At 44.5% G+C, this 27998-nt stretch overlaps 1 protein-coding gene across 1 annotated transcript; it reads left to right on the forward strand.

The window, feature by feature from the left end:
- The first annotated feature begins 1428 nt into the window (after positions 1-1428).
- Positions 1429-27998, forward strand: LOC139657888 (calcium/calmodulin-dependent protein kinase type II subunit beta). The gene is made up of 21 exons (XM_071535871.1): positions 1429-1490; positions 3544-3638; positions 5538-5597; positions 6352-6406; positions 7076-7141; positions 9864-9936; positions 12421-12523; positions 12622-12705; positions 12786-12880; positions 13001-13123; positions 14001-14084; positions 14327-14369; positions 15655-15726; positions 17272-17309; positions 22919-22987; positions 23585-23629; positions 24221-24269; positions 25134-25209; positions 25434-25528; positions 26607-26843; positions 27659-27998. The coding sequence occupies exons 1-20, from the start codon at positions 1429-1431 to the stop codon at positions 26840-26842; spliced, it is 1623 nt and encodes a 540-aa protein (XP_071391972.1). The 3' UTR covers position 26843; positions 27659-27998.

Below are 27998 nucleotides of genomic sequence, written 5' to 3' on the forward strand. Positions count from 1 at the left end.
CACAGTTTTTCCCTTGTCTGCCTCTTTTCAGCACAGCTTCATTTTGCCAGAGGTAATTGTTTTAAAATTACTTTTGGTGTGGTGGGAGGTAACCTCACCGTGGCAGACTGCCACAGTCAATGATAGCTTGCATGGTGTGTATTACTCAGAGTACACAGAGTACCGCATGTCTGATTCAAACAGCTTAATGCAAAAAATATAAAGGCAAAAAACACCACACAAAAAATCTTCTTATGAGAAATTTGCATTATGAGACATTTTGACTGACATGTCTTAGCCTACTCCTTGATCACATGAAGGCCTGCTGCATATATTTATGGTGATGCAAACGATGTGCAGAGTCCTATGCAGACAACCCACACCTGAAATGTATTGAAAAGAAACTGATCAGGCATGTATTGATCATAGCATTACATGACGTTACCAAAAAATGGGACAAAACAACATTTGGCTTGGTTCATGCATGCATGAAACACATAGGCTATCTCCTACTCATGCGACTTATGCATCAAAACGCAATGATGCAAAGGTGAAAGTGCAGATTTCTGGGTTCTGTATAAAGTTCACTTCAACTGTTGAACTTCGGCATACAGTTGTCGTGTGACTCGGAAAAAAAGGCAAAGTAAAAGGACACGTAGCCTACAAATGCACGGTCAAAAACTAGTTTGTAGCTGAACAGAATCCACCTGATGCGTAAACTACATGTTACACAAGTATTTGCAATATTAATCAATACAATCAATAAACAATCAAGTCTACAAGAGATACAAAAATTTAAATAAAATATATTTTAACAAGAAATGGCGCTTAGTTTATCCCATTTGAAGTCATCATCCAAACTTCAAGTGCAGGTTGAAAATTTTGCAACTCCCCATAGGTGTTGCACATTTTTTTGTCCTCTTTTTTCTTTTTTGCTTCTTTCTTTGTAACATGATATGGATATGTAGCCTACTGTATCCTTTCTGTGATGAAGAAGAAAAAAAAGGTGTTGCAAGGTAATGCAGTCATGTTAGGTTTTATCACAGCTTAGCAGCATGGCACCACAACCCCCAGCAAGTTACAAGTAGGGTGATTTCTACTCTATTTTTTTTATTGCCCCTCCTTAATAATGTGTAATCAAACGCGATGCTCCCCCGCACTGTTCAATCAGCATAACTCCCGCCGATGATCCCCCCCCCCAGTAGATGAGCACGTCATGAAGTGGGCTCACATTACCATTCCGTGCGGTATTTAAAGAGTCCTCGCTTGCCGGAGTTCTTCGCCTATAGCCAGGACCGTCTGCCCGGGCTGCAGCTAGACCTCCCAGCCGTCCGTCCGGAGGTTTGAGGTGGGCGGAGATTCCAGGTTCCATCCCGTCCGCAGCGACACCGTCTATTTCGGGCTTTGGGACCCCGCACCCGCACCCGCACCCGTCCGAAGGCAAACATCATGGCAACGACTACATGCACACGTTTCACAGATGAATATCAGCTGTATGAAGAGCTTGGCAAGTAAGCCGTTGTTGCATTATATGTTATTCGGAGTTGTAGCCGATATGCATGCAGCCTGACCCCGTCCTAATGTGTGAGGGATGGAGGGTTTTTTTTGCACATCTGCGGATGGATGCGGCTCCATCCCTTCAAAACAAAACACACGCTGCACGCCAAATGTAGCCGCTGCCAAACTTAAATAATGATAATTGCTTGTTTGGCGGGTTTTTTTTTATTTTATTCCATTACACCTCCTCGATGCAGCAGCCAGGCTATGGCAAGGCATCAGTGAGTTCGATTTTGCATAAACAGTCGCGTCTTACAGATGGGGCTGCAGGAGCCCAGAGGCACTTAAGGCTCTTTACAGCACCCCCCCCCCCTCTGCCGATAGGCTAATTAGAGGCAGATAGGCCTAATATCGGGGGAAACGGGGTTGTGTGGAGGGGAAACTCCTCCATCATCATTTGTGACACATAGCCTCATAGAGAAGTCAGAGGAAGCTGCTGCTGCTGCTAGTCTTTCGAGGTGTGTGTCTTGGGATAAATGGAGAGAAAGAGATATATAGAGAGAGAGAGATGGGGGGGGGGGGGGGGAAGTGGGATGCAGGTGGATTCAGAAAGAGAGGGAAACTGAAGAGGCTAAATGGTGCCACAGTGGGTAGAGGCAAAGTGGACTTCATGTCCCTGTCAGGCTGTGCGTGGGTAGAGAGGATCTCTCTGCAATGTTTGCCTCACAGGAACATTTATTCTAGCCATCAAACACACAAGTGCGATGCTTTGGGCTGTTTCATTCCTGAGCCCAGAATTGGTTTTTAACGCAGCAAGGTTGCCAAGATATCATACCGTACTTTAATTTCACAGTCATGATTTGAGTTACAAGTCTCTTTTTGAGGACAGCGTTGGTGATGGTCTCTAAGCGTGTGTGTGTGTGTGTGTGGGATGTGATAAGTTAGAGACAATAGTCATGCTGGAGTAGCAGCAGCTGCCCTCACTGATAACGGAGCCTTATTGCCGTTTTGCTTGTACTGTCACTTTTCGGTGTGTGTGTGTGTGTGTGTGTGTGTGTGTGAACCAGCCAGTGAGGCAAAGAGACAGCGAGACACAGATATGGAGACAGGAAGAACTGACAATTAGAGATGGCATTCTTTCTAGGAATTGAGTGTGAATGTGTGTGGGGGAAAAAGAGAGAGAGAGAGAGAAGCTTTATACCTCTTACAAATGTCCCTGTCTGTTTCAAGTGTCGGGCTGTCCGGCTCGTCAAGTAAGTCAAACTTGTCTTACAGGAGGAGTTTGGAGGTATGGCTGCACTTTTCTCCACTTCCACCACTCCTTCACTTCTGCAGTTAACCCAGAGACAGAGACAAAGACAGAGAAAGTCAGAGGGGGGAGAGAGAGAGAGAGAGAAACACACACATGATGTTATAATGTGATATGTATGTTTTCAGACACTGAGAAGCATAGGAAGAGGCAGATGCATCAGGGTGATTTTTTCATCATTATGCTGCCCGTGTGTCCCAGATCTGCAAGCTCGCATTAGCATATTTTAGCGAGTGTTTGATGGAGGAGTTTGGAGGTATGGCTGCACTTTTCTCCACTTCCACCACTCCTTCACTTCTGCAGTTAACCCTTTATGTTGAAGCTGTCCCGTCTTTCCCCTACCACAAAGCCAAGGGTGTCGGGAGTACACGCTTACTCACCGCATCCCATTATAATAATGTATGCGTGTTGGAGGGTCTATGAGAGACAGGGGCTCTGCGTGGCGTGGGGGCGTTTCATTGCGTAACAACGCTAAGGTGAGCTATAATTAACACTGAGAAGTGACAGAGGTGGTTATTTCTGTTTGTCTCTGTCTCTGAGGTTTCTGTTGGGGCCTATGGGGACCAGTTTGATAGGCGTTCGCTCTCCAATCTATATCAGCCAGACCAGATCAGGGAGGTTTACAGACAGAGAGAGGAGTCCAGGACAGCGATGAAAGCCGAGGTCACTCTGACAGCTGAGATGCCCCTCTGATGCCAACAACGCTGATATGGCAGCTGACCCATCTCTTCCTCCTGTCTCCCGTCTTTGTTTCCCAGGGGGGCCTTTTCAGTGGTGCGCCGCTGTGTCAAACTCTGCACAGGCCAGGAGTATGCCGCCAAAATCATCAACACCAAAAAGCTCTCGGCCAGAGGTGAGAGAAACACACTGAGAGAAAGACAGAGAAAGTCAGAGGGGGGGGGGGGGGAGAGAGAGAGAGAGAGAGAGAGAAACACACACATGATGTTATAATGTGATATGTATGTTTTCAGACACTGAGAAGCATAGGAAGAGGCAGATGCATCAGGGTGATTTTTTCATCATTATGCTGCCCGTGTGTCCCAGATCTGCAAGCTCGCATTAGCATATTTTAGCGAGTGTTTGATTCGAGTGTGTGAAGCGTTCACGTCTGTTCCTCTGAGAGAGGCAGATGACTGTTTTAGTCACACGCACTGTCACATCCACTGCAAGAGGAAGGACACGAGCGTCTTAAGGACGGTTGAAATTATAATACTTTTGAACAAATTGTTCAGAAAACAGACATTTTCTGACAGCTATGAAAAAAAAGTTCAAAGCTTGTGCTTGTTTTTCACACACTAAAGGCCCTCACACACCGGGAAGCGGTGGGTTGCCGCCTCTGTATTTCAGTGGCAGGCCGGTGGCAGCTCTGCCTCCCTCCTTGGCAGCAGCGGCACAGGAAGGAGTGTGTTTGCTGCCCACCAGAACGAGCTTCTCCACATTTCTGCCGCTGACGTCTGAGCATGTCAAACTTTTGCGGCTGGCCTCTGGTGTTTGGCCAGTCAGATAGAAGGGGGCGGAGACCAGTGGTGTAGCAATAGCTAAGTTAGCACAACTTTTTTCAGCTTTAACAAAAAAACTAAGAATATGTCCGCCACAATCAATCAGGTTAAGCAAATCAGTACCAGTACTCTCACTATAATTCAGTTTTTATTTTATCTGCTAATGTGTACACAAAATGAAGACACTTTATTCATAATGTCGCTCCTGTTATCATATTTTTGGCCAGCTGGCCCTAGCTATGACGTTGACAAAATCCCCGCCCCGTGAACCGTGGTGTTCGGTGACAAAGGCACAGATTCAGTCTCTTATGTTTATACTTCAAAATTAATGTGGTAATGATTTATTGATGATAAAATGCTACAAGCAGCACCTTTAAGAAAAACACAAATCCCGTCAGCCACACACACAGACCAGACTACAGTAGCTACAGTAGCTACTGTAAGCTACTGTGGCACGTCTCTTCAGCCTCAGGCTCCAGCTCTGCAGCTCTGCCTTACTCAGTTTTGTCACAGAGTCAAAGCCTTCCCTTGCCCTGCTGTTAGGTCAGTGGAGCCGGGTTACAGAACCACTTATGTTTTTGTATGAGAAAGAAAAATCCCTCTATTTGAGCTGTGTGAGTGTGAATATGACTCAGCAGGACAGGACTAACCGCAGCGTTCTGGCAGCCACAACAGAGCAGAGGCAGGACAGGCACCGGGATCGCTCCAACTAACACGCCCTCCTCTCCACTCCTCTCCTCTCCCCTCCTCTCCTCTCCTCTCCTCCCCTCTCCTCTCCTCCCCTCTCCTCTCCTCTCCTCTCCTCTCCTCTCCTTAGCTATCTGGAATGGGGGTTAAATGGGCAACTGGGACAAATGTAGCCCTCAGGCCATTCTCATCTATGCACACACACACCCAATCTATGTCCGTGTGTGTGTGTGTGTGTGTGTGTGTGTGTGTGTGGCCACATGGGTAAGACAGCATGCTTGTGTGTGTTCACTCACGACTGCTTGTCAGTTCCCATCACAGTATATCTCATCATTAGATTTCTCGTCCACTATCAACACACCCAGCACATACTATGTAAACCCAAAGGATGCAGGCATATGATATCTTTATTATGGAATACTATTTGAGACAATCAATGACATTACATGTGGTGTAGTGGCGTCTGGGGATACTGTGAATTATCAGGGAACCCCCCCCCACACACACACACCATAAATCACCAGTTTGAGGTATTGTTGTAAAGCCCCTGCTTGACTGTCTTGTAGACCATCAGAAACTGGAGAGGGAGGCCAGGATCTGCAGATTGCTCAAGCACTCCAACATCGGTGAGACTCGACCGCTTTTAAAATACGTTTATTATTATTTAGGCGTGCTTTAGAGCAGTGATTCTCAACCTTTTTCATATCAAAGACCCTAATTTAGTCCATATTAGAGCCACGGACCCCCATTTGATGAGATTTTGTCTCTCAGACCCAAATCTGAGAATCTTTTTATTATTAGATATGATTTTGTCCATAATTCCATGACTATCTGTATTGTAGGTAGAGAGATAACAGAGAGACTACGATCAAAACAGTCATTCTTCTACATTCTCTAACTGTGCTAACTTCTTGTAAATATAATAAATAATGCTGAAGTTTAACAATTCATCCATTTGCTGGGGACCCCCTGGAACCCCCTCAAGGAACCTTGGTGGTCCCCGGACCCCACGTTGAGAACCACTGCTTTAGATTACATTAGATTTGATGAGATAAAGGGTTTAATGGTGTAATCCCCATGGTGAAATTGCGTTGTTGCAGCAACAAATAATAGGATACAGCAATGAAAGAAATAGGATAGAAATAAGAATAGAGAAACATTACAGCAGTAGTGCATATTAAGTCGAAATATATGACTGAAAAGATATGAGAAGTATGAACATGGTATGGACAATATGTACCAAATGAGAAAATAATATGAAAATAAAATATGTGAATTGTGAGCATTCTTAATGATCTGATCTTTTTGATACGTCTTTCTATGTCTGTCTCTCTCTCTCTGCCTGTCTGTCCCTCTCTCTTTCTCCCTCCCTCGCTCCAGTTCGTCTCCATGACAGTATCTCAGAAGAAGGCTTCCACTATCTCCTGTTTGACCTGTGAGTTTGTTCATTTCCTCTCTCCCTCCCACTCTCTCCATCTCCACATCTCCTGAAATCTCTTCTTCTTCTTCTTCTTCTTCTCACTGCTATGCCTCTACTTCAGTCTCCCTGCTGTACTGTGCTTCCCTCCCTCTCCCTCCCTCCCTCCCTCCCTCTCTCCCAGTGCTTTATTTTCCACTCCCTCTTCTCAATCCCCACTGCATCTGCCTCCTTTATACTCCCCACTTTTATTTATTCTCTCTCTCTCTCTCTTCTCCTCATTCCATCCTCTCCGTTCCTTCTTCTCCAAGGCTCTCCTCATCCTTCCTCGTTTCCAAGGCAGTTTCCCCCATTACATAACAGTCAAACCCCCCTCCTCTGAGCTCCCACTTTAGCCTATCGCACACACACACACACACACACACACACACACACACACACACACACACACACATACACACACACACATACCGCCACACTCCCCCGCACAGGAGCCAGTCTCCATGGCAACCCAGAGTCAGAGTGAATCCTGCAGCCGGGGTTTCCCCCTAATGAGGACATCCCCCTCCTGTCTCTGTGTGTGTGTGTGTGTGTGTGTGTGTGTGTGTGCCTGTGCTGCCTCAGTGCAGGAATGTGTGTATGCGCTTATATAGCACGCGTTAACCTACCCGTCTTTCCATGTCTCAGGGTGACAGGAGGGGAACTGTTCGAGGACATCGTGGCTAGAGAGTACTACAGTGAAGCAGATGCGAGGTAAACAGCCAAATATATTTCTCTTCTCTCTTCCCCCCTCTCCGTATGTCAGTCTGCCAACCTCTGCAGTCCCCGGGTCCCCCCCACCCACCCCCCACCCCCGGGTGACGAGGTTCACAGACGGACGGAGGGAGGGAGGCACGGACACGAACACAAATACACACACGCCCCCCCCCCACCTCGGCCCCCCCCTCAGGAGGTAGACTTAAATCAGTTTGGCTGTGGAGGCGTTTTGTGGAGGCGAGAGAGAGAGAGAGAGAGAGAGAGAGGACAGAAGATATGAAAGGAAGGCAGGAGAGAGAGAGAGAGAGAGGTGAAACGAGAGACGCAATAACAGGAGGAGGAGCTGATTTCCTTCGACTCTTTTTTGCTCCTTTATATCTCACTCCCATCTTTGAAACAAGCGCATAACTCATGCAGAAAACTGGCTCTGTGTGACCAAATCCAAAAGCCTAATGCAGCTTATTGGTTACTTAAAATAATGCATCCTGCTCTAATCACATAATTGGTAGCGGTTCATTTTTAATACGGGATACATTTGTCAGTGAAGTCCCGCATAATGGGTTCATCATAGTTATTAATGCAACTTTGGGATCAATAGATATTGACAGTGAAAAACAGCCAATCAGGAAAGTGGGAGGGTCATTAATAATGTCACCAATCAATAGGAAACTCTCTCCTTGATCCGACAAGCCATCACTGATCTCAGTGCGACTGTGGGATAAATACTGTAGATATCAATGATCAAAAAACAGCCGATCATGAAAGGGGAGGTGCTTCAATGACATCATCAACCCACTGTCACACATCTCAGTGTGTTTTCAGAATCAATAGAAAAAGGCAATCAGAACTCAGCCGATCGGTCCTGGAAATCATCACTGGACTGGAAATTCTCCTGAGTTCAGGTGAATGCGAATTTGGAATGAATACAAATAAACAAAGGGAAAGCAGTCAGGCAGGAAAGGGGGAGGGGCTTAAATGAGCAATCGATAGGATACTCACTCCTGAGTCTGACGAGCATCACTCTTGTCTTAGGGACTTTAGGGATCAATAGAAATAGAAGGTAGACAAGCATCACTTTTGTCAGTGCGACTTTGGGATCAATAGATATCGATGATGAAAACCAGGACAAAAATCTTCTGAAATGTAAACATGGTGACAAGCAGCAAAAAAACTAATGTTTGATTAGTTGCGATGAGGCAGACGACCAGAGAGGATTTTCTGTGGTGGCACCCAGACAGCTGTTTGTAGTCACGCCAGTGCTTCCATATTGAATTTCCAGTTTAAATGTAGGTCACATGCAACCAAAATGGCAGCACTTTAGATCCCTGATGTTTCTACTGAGGTGTTTCTCCTGTCTATGTATGCTTGTTTTTCCTCTGTCTATATGCCTATGCCTCTCCTCCTCCTATTTTCTCTTTTCTCCCCCTCATCTGCCCTCATTCCCCCTTGTTCTCTTTACATAAATTGTGTGTGTGTGTGTGTGTGTGTGTCACTGTGCGTGGGCGTACGACTGTAGCGCGGCATGATCGCTATCCACTAGTATCTCACCGATGGTTTTCTCTCCTCACTCACGTCTGCACACTTCCATCGCTCTATCCCTCCCTTGCCCTCCAACATAGCCACCTTTGCTCTTCCCTCCCTCCCTCACACCCTCTACTTTCCTTCTCTCCTTCCCTGTCTCCTTTCCCATCTCTCCCACAGCCCCCCCCCCCCCCCTCCTCTCTTCTTCTTGCATCCTATCCTCCGTGTTTGCTCCCTGTATCTACGCCTCACCCTGTCGTTTTGTCTCCACAGTCACTGTATCCATCAGATTCTAGACAGTGTGTGTTACACCCACCAACATGACATAGTGCACAGGGACCTCAAGGTGTGTGTGTGTGTGTGTGTGTGTGTGTGTGTCTCACCGTGCGCCCTGCACCCTCTGCACAAGGGCTTTTTGGTCTTTACACGCTTGTTTGTGCTCACCTGGGTTTTTTTTTTGGTTTTTTTTTGCCTGTGCTTCAGATGACTTGCCTGTGCCTGCGGTCTGTCTCTTTTTGCGTTGCCTGTCTTTGGGTTTTTTTGCTTTTGGGACTCTTGTTGCACTATTTTAGACCGTCTGAACTAGAATTGCAATTTCCAGTGGGTCCTGGCAGACACCAGAGAGAGAGAGAGAGAGAGTGAGTGAGTGAGCGTGAGAGTGAGAGAGAGAGAGAGTAGAGTTCAGCGGAGTGGCCTACCTCTCGGATGCCGGGTAACCTCCGAAAAATTCCGTCAGAGGCGCCTGGTCGCCCTTCCCTGAATAAATTACACAGGGAAGTGTGCAGGTTAGACACACCGCCTCCCACACAGGGCTGAAGCACACTCCTACACCGCCTGACTAATGTTCGGCCCTCCACTGGAAATAGAGAACGGAAAATTGCGCACCTTCTCCTTCAATAGTGCACCTTCAGGTTCCACTGTTCACACATACACATGCCTATGTTTCAGCGCGCCTAGGGAGGGAGAGCTTTTCTTTCCTATATATAGTATGTGTGTGTGTGTGAGGATAAATTGGTGTTTCAGTGTGTGATCGATGGCGAAAGTGTGTGTGTGTGTGTGTGTGTGTGTGTGCATTACGGCACGCACACAGCCACCGAGACGTCGCTGCCTTTGCATGACTCTGATAGTCGGGGTGGGGGGGGTGGGGGGGGGCTGAATGTGTTCGGACTAACCTGCTCCCCCTGCTGTTTGCATGCAGTCATTGCATCCAGCAGATCCTGGAGGCCGTGCTCCACTGCCATCAGATGGGGGTGGTACACAGAGACCTCAAGGTGAGTCACCTGCAGGGTGTGTGTGTGTGCGTGTGTGTGTGTGTGTGTGTGTGTGTTTGGATTTGATTCATGGTTGTGTACGACTGTCTGTCATACTGTACAGTGAACACCGGTAAGTGCGGCGAGGAGTATTTTAAGAAGCATGGTCATTGTTTTTTGCGCATGCCTGTGCATTTTTCCAGGCCTGATCTACAGTATGTGTCAATGCATGCGTGAGTGTGTGTATGTGTGTGTGTGCGCGCCTTTCTGTATGTGTGTGTGTGTGTATTTGTGTGTAATTAGAGTGTATGTATTCATTTTACTAGATCGATGTCTTCCAAGAATGTTTCAGTTAAGATCAGGTTCATTTGAGTCGCTCCAAGTGGCTCCAAGTGGATCCAGGTGGCTCCAAGTGGATCCGAGTGGCTGGTGTGGATCCTTCTCCAGACCGGCCTCGACTCACCTGACGTTATTGCAGTGCTGAGCTCAATAATCCCTTTAACCTACAGAAATGTGTGGAGGGTTTTCCCACACAGAGGACGCCAAATGCAGTTGCGATGCGATGATTTCCCCAGATGCGTTCTATTAAGTGAAAAGGAGAAAGACACCGAGATATTATTGTTGTTTTTCTCATCAGCTGTTCACCAAATGAGGCCCACAGATATAGGCCAGTGCCGTCCCCGCCCTTCACCACCCCGAGGACCAGGAGAAGAACATTACCTAATATGTTATAGATGGATATTTGGTCCCCGGTGTGCAGCAGTAAATGTCATATATGTCCTACTGCACATGGGTTTTTGTGATAGACATAATAGCAAAAAAAAAAAACAGGGAGCTCATATTGTGTTTTTCCACTTCTGACTGATTTCCCTCCAGTGCAGTAATTCTCCTTCTTTTATGCACCAATAACAGAAACGCTCCCACTCCTCCACTTCACGATGTGGCAGCGAGAGGAAACGAGCCAAGACTCTCTCTCTCTCTCTCTCTCTCTCTCTCCCTGTCGATCTCTTTACCACTAATCCTCCCTCTCTCTCTCTCTCTTGTACCTTGTCACCCACTGGGTCTGACTTCAGAGTGGGAACAACCTCACCTTGGTAACAGGGAGGGAAAATGTCAACCTCGCAGGATGCATTTTATTCCCTGAGAAAGCGTCCGTTCATTTTCTCACTCCCTTTCTTTTCCCCTTCTTTTTTTTTTTTCCTTTTCCCAAGAATTTATTCAAATGTATTTAAACATTTTACCAAGTAACTAAAAGTAAAGTAAGTTATTTTATTTATTTTACCTATTTTAACAATTATTACTATTATTATTATTGTTTATTATTACCTGTAATAAACAATAATAAGGTAATAAATAAGAAAATCCAATCCAAACTCATCTTTAGCAGCCCACAACTAAATGCAATCATTAAATGAAGATGTCTTCATATATAAGAATCACTCTCATATTTATTTCAATGTACTCTGCTATATCATTTTATTAGAGAAGTGAACCCGCTTGCTTCCAACACTGCCACATATTTATTCAACAGTTTATTTTTCACCTTGAGCCTTAGTCTTCATCAGGTATCTCACCATGAATTCAGAGGGTCGAAACAATGGTGAAATAGTTGAATAAGTATGTGGAAGCATTGGAAGCAGTGTGTTCTCCTTTTCCATGATTCCTTGTAAGCTGCTACACTGGACCTCATGTTCAGAAGTCAAGCTTGTTCTCGTTGAGTTTTGAAAACCACCAGCAGAGGGCGACGTGCCGACTCTCCTCACTGTAACCAGTGCAGCTGCAGAACATGTCAGTGTTTCTGTTTGCCTCTGTGTGCCATGCTGGAGGAATGACTAGTGATGACATAAATCAATCACTATCATCAATAAGTGCACATACATACAGCAAGGCACTGCTAGAGAGGGAGAGCTTTTCTATACTATATATATATATGTTATGTATGATATATATGTTTGGGTTAGATCAGTGTCTGAATAGGAAAGACACAGCTGCTGCAAAAAAAGACAAGCAGTGTTGGTCATTTGACGGGGCCCATCTGTCTGTCTCAGCATCTTAGTGTGTGTGTGTGTGTGTGTGTGTGTGTGTGTGTGTGTGTGTATGCATGCACGCGCCTTTCAATATGTGTGAGTGTTGCTATGAATACGTGTGCGCTGCATCGGTCGCTATTTATAGCCCTCTGATCCGGGTTTAACTGGTTGCATCTCAGTGGTCTGTCACAGCTTCCTTCCTTGTTTTTCTCTCCTTTTCACCTGATATGAAAACCATAAATCATGCCAAGGTCATAATTTTCACCTATTTTGCCAAACGTTTTTTTTCTCACCCGTCCGGAAAATGAAAACTTTAAGAATAGGAAGGAAGCTTCTCCGGCTCGTTGAGATGCATCCATCGACTCCCGGAATGCTTACATGATCATTTTCTAACTTGTAAAACTGATGTGAGAAGATGGTTTTTGCTGAGGTGACGGTGTGTGGGGTGTGTGTCCTGTGTCCTGTTCTCCGTGTGCAGCCGGAGAACCTGCTGCTGGCCAGTAAGTGTAAGAATGCGGCGGTGAAGCTGGCTGACTTTGGACTGGCCATCGAGGTTCAGGGAGACCAGCAGGCTTGGTTTGGTATGTAGCACACATACACACACTTAAAGACCGACACTGGCCCCGGGCCCCAGAAACCTGACCCCCACTTGTGTGTCTTTGTGTGTGTGTGAGTGCAGGTTTTGCCGGGACCCCTGGGTACTTGTCTCCAGAGGTGTTGAGGAAGGAGGCGTACGGCAAACCTGTAGACATTTGGGCATGCGGTAAGTTCTCTCTCTCTCTCTCTTTTTCTATTTCTCACTGCCTCCCTTTCCTCTCACTTAATCAAAGGTTGTGTGTGTAGGTGTGATCCTCTACATTCTCTTGGTTGGATACCCTCCGTTCTGGGATGAGGACCAACACAAACTGTACCAGCAGATCAAAGCGGGAGCGTACGATGTGAGTCTGACTCTCTCTCATTCTCACTTTTAGATGAAACATTCACATTTACAGTTTCTCTGTATTCTCAATGGCACACACAAAAAAATCTTGCATGCATGTGTGTGTATGTGGCTTTAGTTTCCCTCCCCAGAGTGGGACACGGTGACTCCGGAGGCGAAAAACCTGATCAACCAGATGCTGACCATCAACCCGGCCAAGAGAATCACCGCCCAGGAGGCCTTGAAGCATCCATGGGTCTGCGTAAGTACATGTTCAGTCACTGCAGCAAGAAAACAGGGGCCTGCAATTTGTCCGTCTGTTTACACACACATCCAATCTCTGCTATGTACAGACTCTAGGTCAGCTCGTCTTAAAGGATTTGCTCCATATATAAAGGGCAAAAGAGCAACATATGGCAGGGATAAGCACTTCTCTCTGCCCTTCATCAGCAAAAATAATATCAGCAAACACACCCAAGATACTCTGATATGTGCGGTGAAGGCTTGATCCATATAAAAGACAAACATCTGACAAAAACGACACCAGGGTTTGGAATGGAAGAAAAATCTTGAATGATTCATACAGCGATGACCTGTCTGACTCCAGCACCAGTCAGTGTGCTCCCTTTGGATAATGATATATTATAAAACTAGTTACACTGCAAAAACTGACAAACTTAAGTTATTTTTATAGCTCATTTTAGGATTTTTTTGTCAAATAATCTCACTGCACTGGCAGATGATTTTACTGGTTTCAACCAATTTGACTATTTTTCAGGAGAATGTAACTTGTTTCAGGACATATACTTGGTAAAAGTATATTGTTTTATGATGATTTCTTGAAAGACGTCATATTGGCATGGATCAAGTGACATTTATTGAAACCAGCAAGTTCAAATCACTGGTCATCTTGTCATTTTTTGCAGTGTAAAATAGATTCTTGGTATTGAACTGAATTAAGAAGGGTGATGATTGCAATATATGGAATGAGACATAAAATCAGCAAAGTCCAGGGAAGCAAGTCTCTCCTCACATAGACTCCAGCTGATGAAAGCACTGTCAGTGTTGTTCCTCTAATGTTTCATTTGTCTCTCTCTCTCTCTCTCTCTCCCTCTCTCTCTCTCTCTCTCTCTCCACAGCAACGTTCCACTGTGGCCTCCATGATGCACAGACAGGAGACAGTCGAGTGCCTGAAAAAGTTCAATGCCAGAAGGAAACTCAAGGTCTGCATGAATATTGATGACTGGTCAAAATATAGGAATCTTTGAAAATAATCCCTGTAGTCTTGTGATACTGCAGGTTAGTTAGTAGGGGGGTTTCTTCCTCTGATGACCATAACTTACCATTTCGTGGACATAAATCACATTGTATACGTTTCAGTTTCACCTCCTCCTCAGCTGCAGCCTCTCCCACCTCTCCTCTCTCTCACTCCCTTCACCTGTTTTCTTCTCTCGTGCCTCCGCAGGGCGCCATTCTGACGACCATGCTGGTGTCCAGGAACTTCTCTGGTGAGTTGCTGCTCGTTAGAAGGAGGAGAGTCAAGGGAGCGTCTCAGTCAGCGGCCCCGAGGGGGAGAGGAGAGGAGGACAGGATGACACGCCATCTGTCTGCTTCTGCCATCTCACACACACACACACACATAAAGCAGTAACAGCAGGTTCATGGGTGGCGGTGTCACAGTAAGCCGAGTTTGACAGGAAACGGAGCAGAGATCTTTGCTTGGTCTTGTGCCTCGTTACCCATAATCTCCTACACCATAATTTCTGTTTGCTCATTCTTAACTGTGCTTAGTTTGATGCCAGTGATTCACTGTGTGTCCCTATGTGATGACAAAGCAAATAGATTAAGACCTGATAAATCAGAAAGTAGAGAAGCGGTAGAGAACAATCTTTATAGTCTTACATGTCGTGATCAAATCATTTTCCCATAATAGTGGTGTCTACTTTACACTGACATTGCTGTTCATTCTAGTTTATACACCGGACTTCACACAATCTTATATATTAGCTTATATTATTTGTAAGACACGGTATCAGCCTTGTTAGGGGGTAAAAGATCAGTACGTTTTTAGAAAAAAAAGAAAAATAGGGACAGGGGGATGGAGTGAGGGGGAGTAATTTCTTTATATATGCACATACAGTATAGAATACATACAAATACATACTTAAACGTATATATAGTATATACGTATACATGCACATACACTTATACATTAACTTCCACTTATACACTGCCCGTCAAAAGTTTGGACACACCACATTTTCCTTTATTTTTACTATTTTTAATATTTTAAAATAACAGCAAAGACATCAAAACTGTGAAATAACACAAATGGAGTTATGCAGTGACCAAAAAAAGTGGTTGGCTTTGGAAAGAAATTCACACATAGGATCAACTTCACTATTTATATCTGCCCAAGAAACAAATTTCAAGCATTTAAGCAGAAGCCTTTAGATCAAAATGGCGTTAAGAGAATGAAAAACAACAGCATTCAGTGAGGTGTGTGGAAACTTTTGACTGGTAGTGTACAGTATATACATATACATGCACATACACATATATAGTACATTAACTTCCACTTATATTTGCATATGCGTGCCTCTATATCTCCACACCCAAACCCAGAAAACTACAGGTATATGATTTTTTTTTCACATAATCTTGGAAGTTGCAGTGTAACAGTTACTACACCAGTCTAAAGTCTCTCTTCTTCTCTTCCTCTGCTCTTTGCCCTCTCACCAACTCCTTCTCTCTCTCTCTCTCTCTCTCTCTCTCTCTCTCTGTGTGTTCCAGTGGGCCGGCAGACTACCGCCCCCGCCGCCGTCAGCTCCGTGGCCGCCACCACCGCCGGCATCGTGGAGCAAGGTAGCCTCGTCTCTCTTAGTTTCATTCTCACGTATCTTTCATATCTCTCCTCCCTTCCTCCTCTCAAACGTTTTATCCTTTCACATCATCCCTCAGTGTCCCCCCCACCACCCCCACCCCCTCTCACACAGTCCCTCTGTCCCTTAGCTTGTTTTAATCTCTCTTTCCCAATCTTTCCCCCTAATGCTTCTGAAATGTTTGCCAAGGTAAGCAGCCTCATCTCGCATCTGGGAGCGGAGAGAGTATTACTGTTCAGACTTCTTTTTGGCCGTCATGGGTGAAGAGGGGCTTGTGTGTTGTGCAATGCAGTCACATGGACGGTGTATGTGGCCCGGATATTACAGGTGGCGAGTTATCAGATGCGCTGGAGGAAGGGATGTGCTAAATGTGAGGGAGGTTTGAGATGCAAAAAGCAAAAAAAAAAAAAAAAAAAAAAAAAAAAAAGAATTGTGCGGTGTCGCTTTTGCGAGTCGCGGGGGAACGCGCGCCCACTCAGAACCTCGGGGGTTGCCATGGCGATTGATTAGTGTCAGCGCTTCAGCTTTTTTGTGCCGTTACCTTCCCCAGCCGTCTCTGTGTTCGTCTTATCCTTCTTTTGAATCGTTTTAAGGGAAGACAGCGTTGATGTTACACGGTAGCGTCTGTAAAGGATGCTGTGTGTGTGAGTGTGTGTGTGTGTGTGTGTGTGTGTGTGTGTGTGTGTGTGTGTACATCCCCCTGATGCGCCACCCGCACTAAAAAGCCTACATCCCAGCCTTCTGGGACGAGGACCAAAAACACATACTATTTGGCTTTTGGATGTCTATTTTTGTACTTATGGCCTCGTACCGCTAAAGTGTGTTTTTGTGTTTTTGCGTCCCGCTCCATTTGCGACATCCCGCCCATTGGAACTAATCCAGCCTACTCTTGAGATTAACAAACCCATTATCGCATACCTGCATCTCCATTCCACTCTCCTCATGGTCTTTCACCTCTAATCCCCCCCCCTCTATCCGTGCGTGCGCGTGCGTTTGTGTTTGGATTATACGGTGAATCGGTTAGATAGACTGTTTTTTTTTTTTTTTTTTCACATCCCTGATGCCCTCTGCTTATCTAACGCTTTGGGCAATGGATCAGGGTTAGGAGGTGCCAGTTGGACGGAGATTTTTAATGCTCGCGTGTGTGTGTGTGTGTGTGTGTCCGTGTGTGTTTATACGTTGGATTTTAATGTCTTTTTACAGGAGGGAGGGAGGGAGGGGTGTTTTCAGAGGGAGGGATGAATTCTGTTGCCACAGTGTTTTCCCTGCAGGGTGGTAAAGGGGAGGAATGGGGGAGAGATAGATAAGCATTGTCACCGTGCGTGTGTGAGTGTGTGTGTGAGTTTTGAAGTTTAAAATTAAGATTTTCAGACGCTTTTATGAGCAGGTGAAGTCCAGCGAGTGCATGCATGCGTCGCCGTGTGTCTGCGGCTGTGTTTGTGTAAGCAGATTTAGAGCGCTGTGGGCATCTGAAGGTGTATGATGTGTACTCTTCCATCTGAGGGAGTCTCCTTCTGCCTCTCTCCAGCAGCCAAGAGCCTCCTCAACAAGAAGGCTGATGTCAAGGTAAGGCGGCTCTCCTCTTCTTCCGCCCGCCCTCACTTCGCTCCTCTCCTCCTCCTCTTACTGTACTTTCTCTTGTTTCGACTTTGTTTGCTCTGTATCTCCTCGGCTGCCCTCACGCTGTCCCGACTCCTATTGTCTTCTGACCTCAGCATTAGGGAAATACTTTATTCTGTTATTACTCTATCACAAGGGCATCCAACAGTTTAAGGTTGCTATGACTTTGTCAGGCATTGTAGAATTTTACCTACTATAATACTTATGAGATTTAAAAAAAGAAAAAAAAAAAAAAAAAAAAAAAGCTTATTAACACAAATTGTCCCAAGCTGCTGCATTGAAATTGGCCTTTAAGACACAGCGGGAGTTAAAACTGTTTGAAATTATCTTCCTCACCCTTTTCTCTGTTCTTTTTTTATCTTTCTGCACAGAGGTGCACCGATGCCAGTTTTTCAGAACCAAAATGAGTACAGAGTACTTTATCCAAGTACCAATCAATTAACATTCATTCATTCTAGTATTGGCCTATTATAAAACAATAGCAGGAACAAAGTATGCAATGAAAATTGTGCAAAGAGCCTCAATCAGTGAAATAATACTAATAAAATAGAAAATGATTATAATTTTCTTTTTCAAAAACAGCAATGATTCAGCGTTTTCATGTTCAGGTTCATCTACCACTGTCAAGCCAGCCAGAATAATAAAAATAATGCTTTCTGGTCAACATTTCAGAATAAAACCCATATTGATTACGTTTTTTTTGAGTAATACAATGTACCCAATAGTGAATATATTTAAGGGGGGGGGGGGGGGGGGCTCTAGAGTGAATGAACATATAATCCTGTTCACACCATATAGGCTATTTATACCAACATGACTTGACAGGTGACAGTGGCACATATTACGCTTTTATTTTGAAGGAAGCATCGCCTCCCTTCCGATATTCTACGTGCCTCTGGCTGGACTGAGGGAGCTGCTTCTCCTCTGCTCCACTCCGGAAAAGTATTTCATAAAAGTATCGGTATCAGGACGGCTTCATTTGCATATCCGAGTACGGGGTACCTGGGCTACAGATATTATCGGTGCACCTCTATTCGCTCTTTTCTCCTTTTCCCGGTCCCAAGAGTGTTTGTGGTTTGCTGCACTGTGTCACAGTCTGTGTGTCTTTGTACAGCACACAATGCACTCTGCACTGTCGCAAATGTGTATGTGGTGTGCATGTGTGTGTGTGTGTGTGTGTGTGTGTTAGAGTGTGTCCTCATACATGCTTGCATGACTCAGTGTGTGGCCTCTGTGTAAAAAACTCTGTATGAGCATTTTCAATGTAATTAGCTGACTTTGTCTCAGATGCAGATTGTTGTATCCAGACCTTTTGGGAGTTAAAGGTGTGTGAATTTATCCGCATCCATAATAGTTTTACCTTCCCTCTCTCCTCCTCCTCTCGGCCTCTGCTGACCCGTTTCCATGAGCCTGCTCTCTTTCATTAACCTGCATCTTCTCTCCCCTCCAGCCTCTCTCTCCTCATTTCCATCCCTCTCTCCCCGGGGTGGCTTGATGCTAATCTCAGATTATTTCCCACCAGATGATTAATCTAGTCGTTGCATAATCCCGGTTTCTCCCTCGCTGCACCCTGACGTCACGGGGATGCACACAACCCCGGAGCTATTTCAGTATCCCCGCATAAGCATAGGCACACACACACAAACACACACACTCTCTCTCTCTCTCTCTCTCTCTCTTCTCAGTTTCCAACAATCCCCTGGGAATATGCTCTTTTTTTCTGACCAAGCAGGTGCAATATCTAAGGGCAATAAGAGTTCAAATCAAGTTACGTAACAGCGGTAATAGACCACTTGTCATCCTTAAAGGGGAATGCCATTCAGTTTAAGAATTCACGTGTGCATGGCCAAGGACTACCAGCTCCATTGCCAGTGAATGGGGAGACATGATAAATGGATAGGATATTTGCTTCAGCTTTTAAACCCAAATGAACCTCTTCTTAGTGCTCTTAGTACTTGGAAAATTCTTTATGATGCTGTCAGAGTTTACGTTCCAGCCTCTGCCAGTTGATTTTCAATGAAACTATATATCTATATAACATCTCAGATTAGGGGAAACTCTCCTGCCGTCATTTCTGACATTGAGTAACAAAAACTGAACTGTCCTACGTAGCAGGAATTATATATTTAAACTCTGCTAATCCGTATTTCCCATTTTGCCTCTTATAGTCCATTTATCCCGCACTGCGTACCACACATAATCACCCCATTCACTACTACACTTAATCACCCCATTCAGCTTTCATCATATCTACATCTGCAATGTCATATACAGTAATACAAAAATCGCATGACTGTAAAAATACCACTTTAAAATAAAGGGCAGGGAATGTTGATTGTGTTTCTAATGGCCAAGTAAGCCTCAAGCGATGTTAGCTTTCTGTCCATCACTCCTAAACCCAAACCAAAATGAGAGAAAAAGAAGGAATGTTAATTGTCTGTTGTATGGAAAAAGCAAAAAATAAAAAACAGGGTCTTTGTAGTGTCTGACTTAATTAATTAATTAATTTTTTTTTAATAATGAATTGGTTAAAGAAAAAAAAAGAAAATAGCATCCATCCATGATTCAGTTGAACTACCAGCAAAATATTACAGCAAAATATAGTTTAAGTACTAGTTTGATTCCGTGCAGTGAAACTTCTCCCTGACAGTTATGGTTATGAAGAAGAGAGCAGCTCACTGGTCATAAAATATGTTTTGTCATTTAGTTTCAACACTTTGTTTTACAGAAACCAAAAATGCTGATAATGGAAACTCACAACAATTCATTGAACAGTGAAAAAAACCCATCTATTCTAAACAAGTATAAATGGATATAAGTGGAGTAAAATGACATCAGTAATACAGCACAGGTGCAAAAAATGAAATGATGTTTGGTTAAACCAAAAAATGGCAAACATTATTGATGGTGGACTTAAATGGGCTGGGGTTTTCAGATGGAACATGTAATTCATATGCAAGCCAAGCAAAAGAAAAAGTGTTTCAGTCCTCTATGCTTCTGAAGCAGAAAGGAATAATTAATTTAGTCAGGATCTAGTGCTGTGCTTTCTGAAGTCTGGGTGGTTTGGTTCATTTGCAAGATTCATCTTTCTTGCCGAGCCGCTGTCCATTCCTGCTCCACCTCTTGGATCTGGTTCAGCAGAGACTTTTCTTCCTTCCAGGACGCTTGTTGGAGGAGGATTTTGGCCTCCAGGTCCTTGGTCCTCATGGTGTCTCTCTCCATGGCTTTTAAACCTCATGCACAGCTTCCCAGTACAACCACCGTCTTCTTCTGTTGCCCACTGAGCAGCTCCAGTCAAGTCAGTTCACGTCCCCCAGGATTCAAACCAGTGACCGACTGGTGCTTGAGCCATAACACAATGAGGCAGTGTTGAAATGAGTCCAGAGGAGACCAGTCACCATTTATATTTGGCCTCCTACATGATGCCCAAATCTGACAGCACCCTCCTACAACCGTCTCACATGGAGACAGCAATGTCCCAAAGCCATCTAGGGCCTAAGATCTGCTGCAATGTTACAATGGCCCAAACCAAATATGGCTTTCACACAGCTGTGAGGGGGGTGATGTGGGGTTCTGTTGTCCTTAAGGGTCTCCTCTTAAAATGTGAAGATGTCTGTTTATAGTAATGCTTATTATTAAGAAAAACAATAGCTCTTATCAGTGGTGACCCTTTGGCAAAATGAATGTGCAGAAGTCTCCTTCTGCTTATTCGGACTGGTCATTTGATTTTTCCCACCTGGGAAACTACGCGGGTGTTCCAGTTGTGATCACTCCTTCCAAACTCCCCCCAGCCCCTCTGCTTTCCACTAATCTAAATGATCTTTATTATACCATATTTTTTTTATCACTCTGGCCTTTAAACTCAGAGAAATAGTGAAGAAGACAAAACTATAAGAGGAAAGAAAATCAAGGAATGCAAGGAAATGCATTGAAAAAATGTTATAGCAGCAGTAGTTATAGCACCATTTGCTGGCTGTATGCAGGACTGCATTTTAGGCTCAAATATTATTATTAAATATTATTAGGCCCAAAATAACAAGTGAATAAAATAAAAGTGTTCAGTGCAATCTCCTAAAGCAGATGATATGATTTCAAAACTTGCTGTAAACTTGCCGAAAAATTGCTTGACTGTACAAACAACAATTCATTGAAAACATTGGGTGGAGAAAAGAATTATAAATTTCTGCTCCATGAAACCTTAAAATAGAGAAACAGCAAGGCCTGTTTTATATCCAAAATAGTTGGTACTGTAGTTGCAGTAGTCAACTATGCGTCAAAATAACAAAAAAGTGATGAACTACTAAAATCACTATCCAAATATGAGTTAAATCAAACTGAATAAAGCCACAGCAAAATGTAGTTCAACTACTAGCTTCATTACATGTAGATTAAGAGTTTAAGAGGAATTCAAATGTAACAGAGGAAGTTAGATGTGTGAATGTTAGATTTGAGGTGATACTAACAGACACACAACAGTAAATCAAGTAACAACTGTTGAGAAATGCATTAAAACAAGTAGAGCTTTAGTAATAACTGGGCATCATACTGTAAAGTCAGAGTATAGATGAGCACATTTCAGTCCATACCTGTCCACTTGATAAACCCAATGACCTCTAAGACCCAAGATCAGTTTCTCCATGTGTGCTCACTGCTCACCCAAAAACACCAATGGATAGTGACATCAGATCCTGTGTATATGTTCTCTCCACATCTCTTACTGCTCTTTCTCTCTCATACCCCTTTCACTCTTTTCCCCATCCTGGCCACAATTTTTGTTTCTATTTAGTTTCTTCGCTCACAACACAATGAGTCAATTACAGGCGGCTCTGCTGAGGAAGACAATGAGGAGGGAATACAGAGTCAGTCGGCTTCGAGCGTGGATCCGGTCTGCTGTGCCTGCGTTTGTGTGTTGTTGCATGTTGTCATACAAGTCGTGGAGCTGTTGATGGTGTCTATGGGAAGCGCTTATAGAACGAGGTGTCTGTATGTGTTGGCATGTTGGCACGTCTCTACTCCTCTTTTCTTTCTCCCGCTGTTGGGACCAGGCTGTTACATGTTAACCGTCCTGAGTAGAGATACATTTAGCACTGCGGTCTGTCGGAAGTAGCAAATGCAGTTTGACAAAATGGATTTCAGCGCTCATGTCTTTTATATCTGACAGATGTTGCGGAGGTGCACAGCTGTCATTGGTTTCGTTTGCCATCTGCCGAATAGCGCGCCCTGCCAGTGAAACCCAACGAAGTAGCTCAGATTTGAATATCCGAGCTCTGACTGGGATTCATTTAGGTTTTATTGCGGTTAGAAATACACTCCTGAATTTCTACTGTAAAGCCTTTTTTTTTAAAGCCACATCTGGTTATGCTGGAGTCAGGATTGTGGGAAAACACTTACGCTCTCCAGCACTAAACAACCCATAAACTGTTGGTTCCACCCACTATTTCTGTCTTTATTCATACATGTATTATACTATTTTTATACAGTGATCACCCGCTTTACAACCACCTCTCACCATTGCTGCTGTGCTCTAATGCAGCCCTTTGTGTTCCCCTGCACAGCCCCAGACAAACAGCACGAGAAACAGCATAGTCACCAGTCCCAAAGGCAACATCCCCTCTGCTGCACTGGTATGCAGCTCTGTGTCTGTCCATCTGCAGTTCCTACTGTCTGTCAGTGTGTGTGTGTGTGTGTGTGTGTGTGTGAGAGAGAGAGAGCGAGAGAGAGAGAGAGAGATCAATCTTAATGATATGGTCTTAGGATATTTTTTGCAATGACTTCCTGTATTATTTTTGTAAAGATATAGATAAAAAGAAAGATGCTTGGGCAAAGTGAGCGAGAGATTTTGTGAGTTTGTGTGTGTGTGTGTGTGTGTGTGTGTGTGTCTGATTTCGCTCAGGTTTAATAAGTATTGCATTGGCATAGATCAGCCATAGCAGTGATGGTTTCACTCTTATAGCCATTCTCTACCATTAACTCTTTCTAATCTTTATCCTATCACAATCAGTATTTCCCTCCTCTTCAGAATTAACTTCTTTCTCCTCCTATCACCTGCTACTCCTGTTTCTCTCTCCATCCATCTTTCCCCTTATGTCTCTCAAACTCTCCCCTCGTGTTGTCGTCCTCAAACCACCCGCTCTCTCGCTTTCCTTTCTCTCCGCTCATTTCTCCGTCCACCCTCTCTCTCTCTCTCTCTCTCCTCCTTTTCTTCCCATCTTCCCCCCCAGGAGCCCCAGACTACTGTTATCCATAATCCAGTGGATGGCACCAAGGTACATCCTACTCCCCCCTCCCCTCCATCTCTGTATTTCTTGTCTTTCTGTCATTTTGTCATTCTTGTCTTCACTCGGTTTCTCTATCTGTGTGGGTTAAGCCGTAATTGGAAAAAGGTCTGTTTTTTTGGTTGTTTTTTTTTTTTGCAGGATGTGTTTATTTCTGTATTTCCGTGTGCATCTATTCGTATTTGTGCATGAGACAGAGACACAAAGAGAGAGAGAGAGAGAGAGAGGCTGAACCCGTGAATTACTGTATGTGTGAGGTCTCTGTTGTCTTATACTGCCCCTCTGTGTTCAGATGGATGGGGCATCTCGCGGCTCAGAGCTGCCACTGTCAGCAGGAATGTGACGAGATTAATGGTCATCCCGCTGTTCGGACCATATGTAACAGTGGCTGAACGTGATGTGCTGTAGAGCTGTCTGTACCTGTCTGTATAAGACGGCTCAATCCATATGCCGGATTGTGCTGCTGAGTCACACGCAGAAGTGTATGTTCATGCAGTGTGTGTGTGTGTGTGTGTGTGCGTGCGTGTGTGTGTGTGTATGTCTCAGTAACTGACATGTCTGTCTGCGTTTCTGTGTTTACAGGAATCAACCGACAGCAGTAACACCACTATCGAGGATGAAGATGTGAAAGGTGGGATTCTCGCACTCACACACACACACGCACACACACACACACACACCCCGTAGATGACAGGGAGGCTCCTGTCTATTTTGTGGTGATGCGAGGGACTGCAGAGAGAATACAGACACAGAGAGAGATGACATGAGGAGGGCAGAAAAGAGAATGAACAACAGAAAGTGAGCGAGAGAGAGAGAGAGAGAGAGAGAGACAGGGAGGGAGGGAGAGAGAGACTCAAAGCGAGCTGAGCCCTCCCGCTGGGCTGTCAGTGTGGGGAGGAAGCGGAGGGAGAAGGACACAGTAAATCTCATCTAAAGTGCCCGGGGACAAGAATAGCAGGATGAGCTCAAGCGGCCTCGCACGGGAGATGTGAGGGACAGACACAGCGGGTAGACATGTAGGTGAGGATCAGTCGGGGGTGTGGTGTTCCCTGGGAGGAGTTTTTTTTTTTTTTTTTTTTTTTTATTGTGGATGCTGCTCTAGACCTCCATGCTGGCCTGAGCCGGGACAACTCCTCCTTTGCTTGGAAGTAGTTTTGGTGTGTGGAGGGGATTTCACTAGAAACAGATGGAGAGAGACAGATGAAAGGGAAATGAAGTAGATTTACCATGAGTAACAAGCTCGTAGGTGAGTAACATGGGCTGCATTCACCCTCAGTGTGTATGTCAGTGGTGTGTGTGTATGTGTGTGTGTGTGTGCCACTATCATAAGCTGTATTCACACTGTGTCCTGTGTGTGCATGAGAGCAGAAGCATGCATGGCTGTGTGGCTGCATGATGTGAGTGAATTGTCAAGTGAGATGGAAATACTTTGTTGTTCTCACTCTCTCTCTCTCTCTCTCTCTCTCCCCCTCTCTCTCTCTCTTTATCTCTGCAGCTCGCAAACAGGAGATCATAAAGATCACAGAGCAGCTTATCGAAGCTGTCAACAATGGAGACTTTGAGGCCTATGCGTGAGTGCAGCACACATCCTAGCTTGTACCACAGCCATCTCCAAGCAGGAGTCTCTTCTGTTTACATTTACTGTATGTCACTGTGGGGAGACGTAAGATTTTAGTGTGTAAAATGAGCGCTAAAGGTCAGTAGAGCCATAGCAAACTATGCATTAGACCTTCTGAAGTGATTGTTTTATCCCTGCATTAGATGATTATGTCCTTAATGTGTGTGTTTTTTACAGGAAGATCTGCGACCCTGGCCTGACCTCCTTTGAGCCTGAGGGGCTGGGCAACCTGGTGGAGGGAATGGACTTCCATCGGTTCTACTTCGACAATCGTAAGACGAGAATTTAAAGGAATAGTTCACCCAAAAATGAAAATTCAGTCATTATCTACTCACCCCCATGCCAGTTGAGACTCTGGTGAAGTCTGTTAGTCCATAAAACAGTCCCGGAGCTTCCCAGCATGACTCCGTAGCAAAACATTTGAAGTCGATGAGGACCGATCTTTAGAATTAGAAAAATAACAGAAACATAACCATAAAATTACTCCATACACACTCGTGTAGCATAATCCAAGTCTTCTGACACCATATGATCGCTTGGTAAGTGGAAAAAAATGAAATTTGCATTAAAGGATAAAGCTGGTGTTTTTTAATGCGTTGCTTACCGTCAACAAATCCTATGAAAATAACAAAATCAACAATGCGTTTGCTCTACTCCTGTTACTTTCAGACTTCCCACGTACCGTTTTTAGCCGTCAACCTAGAAGTCATTGGCTCCAATTGTAAGCTAAAAACCTTGAAATACAGCTCACAAAGACATAGTTTACATTTTAAAAATCATTAACTGTTACCATGAAAAGTCAGGCTGTTGTAGTTATTACTAAATCAAATTCAAATGGGAACAAATTCTTCATTACGCCGGGGACTATTTTCTGTGCTACGGAACTACTTTCCTGAGATCGCAAACATGTTTACAGCCGGCTTATTAAGTTGTTTGAGGAAAAAGTCGGCTGGCCCGGTACATCGCGATGATGAAATATGTTGCCCAGAGCAGCAGCATGGCTCTTTGACGTGTTTTTAATAGTTTTTTTAATACAATGGAGTTCTATGGCTGCTGGGACATGGCTGCATTGGGCACCGGCTACATGGACGAGACTTGTTGGCAAAACAAAATCATTGCTGATTTTGTTATTTTCATAGGATTTGTTGACGGTAAGCAATGCATTAAAAAAACACCGGCCTTATCCTTTAAATAATGGATTAAAAAAAATAAATCCACTCACAGGGATAATGACAGAATTTTCATTTTTGGGTGAACTATTCCTTTAAACTATAATTGAAATTCTTAGTGACTTGACAAGTTGTCAACTCACTAATCAATCTCTCCGTCTCTCCTCTACCCCTCCGTCAGTCCTCGCCAAGAACAGCAAGCCCATCCACACCACCATCCTGAACCCGCACGTGCACATGATCGGCGAGGACGCGGCCTGCATCGCCTACATCCGCCTCACGCAGTTCGTCGACGGGCAGGGCCGCCCCCGCTCCAGCCAATCGGAGGAGACCAGGGTATGGCACCGCCGAGAGAGCCGGTGGCAAAACGTCCACTTCCACTGCTCAGGAGCCCCCGCCGCCCCGCTACAGGGATGAGGTGCGCAGGAGACACACACACACACACTACACACAGTATTCACACTCACACACACATGTAGACTCACACAGTCTCACTAGACTGCACACTGCAGGAATCCTGATAATACAAATATTAACAGTAATAACTTTTGTAGCAGTTTTTCAAATGCACTTTACAGAGTGTTATAACACATTACGTAAAAACAAGAGATTACATAAAAAGAGATTCCATAATATTGTATCAATGAAAATTTAGTCAATAAATAAGCACTAAGAATTAAGATTCTAAGAGTTGATGCAGAAATAATTCCTAAAAAGAGAAAGAGTCAAACAATGTAACTGCACAGGCAATACAGGCAATTCTCTTAAGAAGAAGTTGTCATTATTGTTGCAAAAAAGTGGGGAGGGAAAATATGTTTTGTGCAGAGGAGCACTGGAATATTTTCTTGGAAGCAAAAAGTTTGATATAGAGGAGCAACGACTATTGGATTGCAAGATTCACACCGAGAATGAATCTCCATCTCTCAGCATTAGAATCACACTGCTTTACGTTGTGCTTCAATATCACAACGCACACATTTTCTCTCCCTCCTTTTCCTTTTGAACACCCTCCTGCTCACTAGCAGGCTGTATTCAGGTGTGTCTATTCCATCTTGATGTGTTTTTTTTTTTTTTTTTTTGGTGGGATGTTTTTATAGGCCCTGTGGAGTCTCCTAATCTCACCCTCACAATATATGTATTTTACACTTCTCTTTTCTTTCTGTTCTTCATTCGTATTTCATTTGTAAGTACAACTAGACTCAACTCAACTCAACTATTGTGCTCTTTTCCCAGGAAAGAGAGACTCTCAGAGGAGCAGAGAGGAACAAGTGGATAATCCAAGAGAGAGCGTAACGGTATGGAGAGAGGAGCGCAGGTGGATGGAGAGAGGCTGAAGAAGTGTGAAAAGTCAAACGGGTGTCACGGGCGTCACGGTCGCCCCGCTCTCTGCAGACCCGCCTCGCTCTTCTCTCTCTGCCTCACTACAAACCTCGACAACAGACAATAACACCGGCGCACACACTCCCTACCCGCCTCCTGCCTCAGCGCACCAAAACATACAGTGAAGAGCATATCAGCCATAAAGGGAAACCGGACAGACTCTCCCCCCCTTTTAATTCTATTCAAACATAAA

This window comes from Centroberyx affinis, unplaced genomic scaffold (assembly GCF_046629955.1).
Source record: "Centroberyx affinis isolate AG114_WGS23_722 - 3 ecotype Tasmania unplaced genomic scaffold, CSIRO-AGI_Caff_v1 ptg002779l_1, whole genome shotgun sequence".
NCBI classification, from domain to species: Eukaryota; Metazoa; Chordata; class Actinopteri; order Beryciformes; family Berycidae; genus Centroberyx; species Centroberyx affinis.